This window comes from Cygnus olor, chromosome 2 (assembly GCF_009769625.2).
Source record: "Cygnus olor isolate bCygOlo1 chromosome 2, bCygOlo1.pri.v2, whole genome shotgun sequence".
NCBI lineage: Eukaryota > Metazoa > Chordata > Aves > Anseriformes > Anatidae > Cygnus > Cygnus olor.
The window spans coordinates 24,514,529-24,522,279 of NC_049170.1; the positions used below are offsets into that span (position 1 = coordinate 24,514,529).

The following is a 7,751-nucleotide window of genomic DNA, read 5'->3' on the forward strand; positions in this document are numbered from 1 at the left end:
GCGGGGCAGCCCCGCGGCCGCCTTGCGCCCGCCCCCGGGCGCGGCGCTGGAGCCGGTCCCTTGCGCAGGAAACTTCGGCGTCGGTTTCAAGGCCCCTCCCCGGCGGGGCAGGCAGACTGCGGGGCGCCTGGAAACCGGTCGGAGGGCGCGCGGGCTCGGGGGGCCGGCACAAATGGTCGGGCGGCGGCGGCGGCGGCGGCGCTAGGAGGCGGTGGCGGCGGGAGGGAGGCAGGCACGGAGGGAGGGCGGCGGGCGCTGCCTGCCGGGGCGGGCGGCAGCGGCGGCAGCGGCAGCAGCAGCGCGAGTGGCGGCCGGGGCTGCCCCGTCCCTGCCCGCCGCTCCCTTCATGAGCCGCAGCTCGGGGCCCGGAGGAGCGGCGCGGCGGCGGCGGAGGGAGCCCGGCAGCGACTGAGCATGGCCGAGCGGCGCGGGCCGGCGGGCGGCGGGGAAGTTGGCGGCGGCCGGTGCCGGCGGCTGCTGCCGGTGCCGCTGCTGCCGCTGCTGCTGCTGTGGGCGGCGGCGCTGCCGGCCGGGGGGCAGCCGCCCGCGTCGCAGTACAACGGCGAGCGGGGCATCTCCATCCCGGACCACGGGTACTGCCAGCCCATCTCCATCCCGCTGTGCACCGACATCGCCTACAACCAGACCATCATGCCCAACCTGCTGGGCCACACCAACCAGGAGGACGCGGGGCTGGAGGTGCACCAGTTCTACCCGCTGGTCAAGGTGCAGTGCTCGGCCGAGCTCAAGTTCTTCCTCTGCTCCATGTACGCGCCCGTCTGCACCGTGCTGGAGCAGGCCCTGCCGCCCTGCCGCTCCCTCTGCGAGCGCGCCCGCCAGGGCTGCGAGGCCCTCATGAACAAGTTCGGCTTCCAGTGGCCCGACACGCTGCGCTGCGAGAAGTTCCCGGTGCACGGGGCCGGCGAGCTGTGCGTGGGGCAGAACGCCTCCGAGCGCGGTACCCCGACGCCCGCCTTGCACCCCGAGAGCTGGACCAGCAACCCCCAGCGCGGGGGCGGCGGGGCCGGGGGCTCGGGGCCCGGCGAGCCTCGCGGGCGCTTCTCCTGCCCACGGGCGCTGAAGGTGCCCTCTTACCTGAACTACCGCTTCCTGGGCGAGAAGGACTGTGGGGCGCCCTGCGAGCCCGGCCGCCTCTACGGGCTCATGTACTTCGGGCCCGAGGAGCTGCGCTTCTCCCGCACCTGGATCGGCATCTGGTCGGTGCTCTGCTGCGCCTCCACCCTCTTCACCGTGCTCACCTACCTGGTGGACATGAAGCGGTTCAGCTACCCCGAGCGGCCCATCATCTTCCTCTCGGGCTGCTACACGGCCGTGGCCGTGGCCTACATCGCCGGCTTCCTGCTGGAGGAGAGGGTGGTCTGCAACGAGCGCTTCGCTGAGGACGGCTCCCGGACCGTGGCGCAGGGCACGAAGCGGGAGGGCTGCACCATCCTCTTCATGATGCTCTACTTCTTCGGCATGGCCAGCTCCATCTGGTGGGTCATCCTCTCCCTCACCTGGTTCCTGGCCGCCGGCATGAAGTGGGGCCATGAGGCCATCGAGGCCAACTCCCAGTACTTCCACCTGGCCGCCTGGGCCGTGCCGGCCATCAAGACCATCACCATCCTGGCCCTGGGGCAGGTGGACGGGGACGTGCTCAGCGGCGTCTGCTTTGTGGGCATCAACAACGTGGACGCGCTGCGGGGCTTCGTGCTGGCCCCCCTGTTCGTCTACTTGTTCATCGGCACCTCCTTCCTGCTGGCCGGCTTTGTGTCCCTCTTCAGGATCCGGACCATCATGAAGCACGATGGCACCAAGACGGAAAAGCTGGAGAAGCTCATGGTGAGGATAGGCATCTTCAGCGTCCTCTACACGGTGCCGGCCACCATCGTCATTGCCTGCTATTTTTACGAGCAAGCTTTTAGGGAACAGTGGGAAAGGAGCTGGGTCACGCAGAGCTGTAAGAGCTATGCCATCCCCTGTCCTAATAACCACAGCAGCCATCACCCACCCATGAGCCCTGACTTCACCGTCTTCATGATCAAGTATCTCATGACCTTAATCGTGGGCATCACCTCGGGCTTCTGGATCTGGTCGGGGAAAACGCTGAACTCCTGGAGGAAGTTCTACACCAGGCTCACCAACAGCAAGCAGGGCGAGACCACCGTCTGAGACCCCCGGCCGGGGGGCCGGGCGGGCGGAGGACCCGGGCTCTGCCCGCAGAGCACCCGCCGTGCCCCGGTACCGGCCGCACGCTCGCGCTTATCCAGCCCCGGCAAACTTCAAACTTTGCAGACTGCTTGTTGTCCTGCAGGCGACGGGGAGCAGAGGAAAAAGTCAGGTGGGAAACTCCTGCGCTTGGGACAGACTTGGGGTTTTTTTTCTCCTCCTCTCCTCTCTCCTCTCTCTCGCTGTCTCCTGTAGGAACTGAACGTACTGTAAGGTTGGGGGAGAGGGATGTAAATAGCCTCTGTAAGATTTTGTAAGTATATTTGTATTTAAATTACAAAAAGTCTCACTTTTTTAATTATTTAGGACATTTTTAACCTGTTTGCAGATTTTGCTTCCTCGCCCTCCCCTTTTTTTAAAAAGAAAAAAAAAAGGCATTGGATTTTTATTTTGTAGGGCAGGATGGGGAAAAAATTACCGGCAAAAGAAACCAAAACAACCCCCTTTCTTCTCCCCCCCACAGGTTTTGTAATGGCTTTGCTTGGAGTTTCAGTTGCATGAACAGCAGGGCCTGGACTGAGGCGGCTGTGACTGCCTAGGGCGCCTCCCGACACGGGCTGGGTGCTGCTCCCAGCCTGCCAGAGGTATGTGGAGGTGGAGGTGGGGTTGGGGAGGAGCGCCGCTTCCTGACGGCCTCCCTGCCCCACGGTGGGGACAGGGCAGCCAGGACAGCCACCCGGCCACGCCGCGGGGACATGGCCACGCTGCGGGACCGCGCTTCGCCATGCCTCGGCCGTCCCCAGCGAAGCCAAGCCCTGCGCGCCCGAGCCAGGCCCTTCTTTTGGAGGGGGGGGGGAAACAATGGCCCGTCCTGCCCGAAGGTGTGTCCGGCCTTTTTTCAGAGGAGAGCATCGCCGCGGTGCCCTGTACAAGGGGGGCTGGCTGCTGGCTTCCCTTTCTCGTTTTTTAAATTTATTTAAATGCACCACATAGTTGAAAAAGAGTTGGCAGGATTTGTTTTGCTTTGGCCAGGAGTTGAGGTTTAACACTGTCTGCACCTGTAGCATGTCGGATGGCTTCAGAGGTGAATGGGGATGTAGATACAACAAACTTCCTTTTTTAAAAAAAATATATATATATTTAATTTTTTTAAACCCACCTAATGAACTTTTTCTCGGTCATAAAACCGAGAGGTGTCCGCTCTGGGTTCTCCTGTAGAAATGAGATTATTGGCCTTGTCCGTCACGAGGTGCATAGTCCTTGGAGGAAAAAACTAAAGCCTAACTGCAAATCTGAACCCGGGAGTCAGTTGCAGCTCCTGCTGTCATCACGGGGCAGCTTGTGCATGTTCACATTCTTCTGGTAACAAAAATGTTGAGGGAGAACTACCTGGAACGCCTTGCTGCCCTGCTGGTGTTTACTGAGGTTAGCAGAGGGTTCAGTGCAAACAGGATCAGGAAATATGAGCTCAGTAAAGAGAGCATCAGAATAAAATGCAGCATTCAGATTTTTTTTTTAATTAAATCCATAAGCTGTCTCTTCATTTTGGAAGCATTTAAGCCATTGCCATTCCCCTGAATTTTAATTCATTGACATTTAATTCATTACACATTATGAGGGTGTGATGATTTTTTTCAGTAGTGAAAACAAAGGAAGGGAAAACAGAAAACCAGAATGTCTAAGCACTCTGGTGGGATGTTAGTCCTTAAAGAGCCTCTGCTGTCTTTTTTTTTTTTTTTTTTTTTTTGAGTGCAGTAATAACATCACATACTACAAAGATTTGGTATCATGTGTGCAGTGTATCTACTGCCTTGTATTCTCCTGGGTGTGTGGGATTGTGCTTCTTGTTACAAAAGAAAAAAAAAAAGGTTAAAAATGAAATGTAACTTTCAACAGATGCATTTGAATATTTAGTCCTCTGTATGAAAACCAGCAGAATGCTTCTCTCCTGATTGTATTGTTTTAAACTTTTTATATTACAAATGCCTGTATTTAGGTTCATAAACATTATCTATGGCTACCATACCCTGAAATGCAAAATTATTTGAATTTGGTATGCATTTATTTCTGTTCATTATCACAAGATCATCTATATTTATAGAGGAATAGAAATTTATATATTAAATACCATATTTTTAATTTCTCTGAAATAAATTGAGGTTTTGTACAAAACTATCTTGTCCTTTTACGTATTCCTCTGACTAACTCAAATACTGTGTGAAAGCAGTGTGTATACTACAAGATGTGTGGGATTCCTTTTTTCTTTTCTTATGTTGAGTTCACAGTAACAAGCTGGAATTCAGTGTAGGAATTCATTGTGCATTTTGGTTTTTATCTCTGGGCTGGTCTGGATTAATCCTTCAAAAGAAGTAATGTAAACTGTTCAAGATCTCTGACAGGGTATATGGTTGGTGGTGTGAAATCCAAGAAGAGATCTGCTATATGGCCGGAGAAGAAAGAAGCACACCAGTTGTTTTTTTTGATGTTGTTGTTAAAGAAAAGGGTCTGCTAAACTTAGCCTTTCTTCTCCCTTTCCTGCTAAAATAATAAAAAAAAAGATTTTCTCACTGCTCAGAAATGACACTCAGATTATGTTGCAATATTGTCAGAATATTTTAATGAGTAAAATAGTTTTGTTTTCCTGAATTTGAACTGCTTGGTTAATCCAGAGTTAAATGATATGTTCATGGAAGGATTTCAGCTTTGTGAAAACTAAACACATTCTTAAATGTTTCAGTGCAACACTTTTTTTTTTTTTTAAATGTTCATTGTTCCAAGTGCCATTCTGTAAGCATGGTTTTCTGAGGAAAGACTGGCTAATTATGACACTTGATTTCTGATTTCCAGTGTTATAAGCTGATACAGCATTTCAATCTGTAGAGCTAGAGAAAGATGTAAATGACTTTTGGCACGTTTACTTTTTTCAAATTGTGATGCATAAACAGCTGTAGAGAAGTAAGGGAAGCTTAAAAAAAAATCTGCTCCAATGACGTGAGACAAGATGATGGAATTTTTGTTCATTATTTTTTAATTTGTTTTACATAAACATAGTTCCTGCTTTCTCAGATGTTTTCCACATTTTTCACAAGTATTTTTTTTTCTTCTTCAATATTTTAGCATTTAAAATTGTACTGGTCAGCATTCAGCTAATAACCTGAACTACAAGCCATTCAGTTTCATTTGCAATGGAATTCTTTTTGGTCAATGTATAATTACATTTAAGCCATTCTGACTGATCTGTCTTCTTGCAGCTGAATGTATGTGATTTCTTTATGCATGGGAGAACACATTTAATTGTAATAGAGACTTTGCATTTGTGGTAGGGATGGGAGGACCAATTTAAAAAAAATACTTTTGAAAGATCAGTAATGGAACTGTAGTTTATTTATGAAGTAAAATGTTGCTAATATTTGTAGTTCACAGTTTACAACAAATATGGGCCCTCTTCAAAGCTTAGGAATTTTTCCGTAGATTGCAGAGCTGAATTCAATGCTAAGTTTTGGTTATTTTGGTAAATACACTAGAGAGCACAGTATAATCATTTAAATGGCTCGACTCATAACAGAGCAAAGCCTTGCTTTTTTTTTGTTTGCTAATTTTTGTGAACTTTCACAATGTGGTAATTTGCAAAGCTCACAGTCATTACTGAATGCAGTGGTGCCATCTGTGAGACTTCCCTACTTTCTTATGCTTTTCTTTCTCAACACATAATGGTATTTGAGACTTTTTACTAATATGATACAGAGGTGTCCTTTGCATGCGTACGTTGCAGTGATCTCTGATGCTTTACCTCTCTCTAAAACCAAATCTATCCACTGCTCTGGGGAATTCAGATAGGATTTTTTACAGCACCATCTGTATAACTGATGTACCATGTTTTCTTGAGACAGTATCACTGTCTAAAAAGAAGCAGTGTTGCCCAGTTCTCCTCTTGTCCTTGATGAGATGGATAATGTAAGAACAAAAACTGTGGTATTGCAAAGTATCTTGGTTTAGAAGTACTTGTTAAGGCATTCCTTAGTCAACAACTTTGCTGTCCCTCACAGGATATATTCATAGCCTGAAATGAGGAGGCAGTGGGAATTACCAAGTTACTCTATCCATTCCACTGAAGAGAGCTATAGCCTGGAGAACTGGGGATGCTGATTTACTGTTCATCCTTCAGTAACACTAATGCTCTTTAATGTAGTGGCAAATTTGTGGTATTGGAATGAAATTATATGCTGTTTCCATAACAAATCCTTTTGGGAGGAGGAAGGATTTCTGATTAGTTCATTTTGTAATGCCCCAAATTTCTAGTCTATGCATGTATTTTTTGTAACGTTGCTTCTTCATCCCTCTCCCCCCCCAACTGAATGGAAAGGCTGCAGTCTGCAGGGCCTAAATTCTGCCCTGTGGGTGGTGCCCACCTTTCTGCTGCCATCTCAGTAATTCTTGTTGGACACAAGTGCAATTACAGGTGGTGCTGAGGATTTCTTTCATTCAAATGGATGGTAGTTGCAATTTTTATATTCAAAGATACGGAAAGAGGCTTCTGTAAATACATAGGATGAGTATTTTTGAAAACGGGCTACAGGCTAATACCTTATCAGTCTTTTGTCCCTCCCAGTCACAAGAGACAACTTCCAAGCCAACCTGATGATCCTTTTGAAAGGTGTGCACTCAGCAGCTGAACAGGGAAAGCTGTCATGTTTTTGGTGTGAAATGGGTACCTTACAATTATTGATAGAACTTTTGCAAAAAAAAGTGTGCATTTGTGTATCAACTTGTCCATCCCAGTCCTGCATGGCATCAGAAAGCTTCAGCTAGAAGCAGAACTTCTCATGACAGCTGAATAGGTGATATAAGGTTAAATTGCTTACCTGTAAAAATAAGGAAACTGAGGTAAGGCTCCGTTTTCATCACGAATTGACCCTCTAGTGCTCAAACACTGGAATTGCAGTACATTTGATAGAAGTTTGCAGTGATAGCACCACAGGACTATGTGGCAATACTGTGTAAAATCAACCCTAAGTATAAATGCCTCCTTCTCCCCTCCCTACTTTCTGTTATTTTTTTATTAATTATCGTTTGCATTTGTCGAACCAGATCACTGTTGTTCTGCATATTATGCAAATCTAGAGCAAATAGATAATATGGATTCTGAATGCAAAAGTTGATTCAAAATCTAAGTCCTTCTGCTGCATGGTCCCGTTAGGAGTGAGGGTCATTCTCTGGTCCATAGCTGTGGGAGTTTTACACATAGTTGCACTTGTAAATCTCTTGCTGTAGTCCATAGGCTGAGTTGGAAGGCTTAGGCAATGATTCACATTCATATAGAGAGAGGGAATATTGCTTTTCTTGCTTTAGATTGAGCCCCTTGCCTGTGTGTTTACAGCACAGAAGTGTCACCAGGGAAGGGCTTTGTTCTGAAGTTCCTGATCAGTTTTGAAATAGTAGTACCATAATTTTAAAAATAGGTTAGAGTGGGTTTAGTAAGTAAGGCTTGGTGGCTTAGGCCGAGGCTTTGCTTTGCACAGTTTGGTTTTTAGAAGTCTCCAAACAGTTTAAGATGTGAAATAACTATGTAAGGACAAACTAAG

General features: G+C 48.4%; 1 protein-coding gene across 1 annotated transcript; it reads left to right on the forward strand.

Moving 5' to 3' along the window:
- Positions 1 to 244: 244 nt before the first annotated feature.
- Positions 245 to 4,341, forward strand: FZD1 (frizzled class receptor 1). Its single transcript, XM_040548004.1, has 2 exons — positions 245 to 2,341; positions 2,693 to 4,341. The coding sequence occupies exon 1, from the start codon at positions 415 to 417 to the stop codon at positions 2,170 to 2,172; it is 1,758 nt and encodes a 585-aa protein (XP_040403938.1). The 5' UTR covers positions 245 to 414; the 3' UTR covers positions 2,173 to 2,341; positions 2,693 to 4,341.
- The last annotated feature ends 3,410 nt before the right edge of the window (positions 4,342 to 7,751 follow it).

Excerpts from the sequence above, each read along its gene's own strand:
- FZD1 (XM_040548004.1), top strand. The coding sequence starts at position 415 with ATGGCCGAGCGGCGCGGGCCGGCGGGCGGCGGGGAAGTTGGCGGCGGC.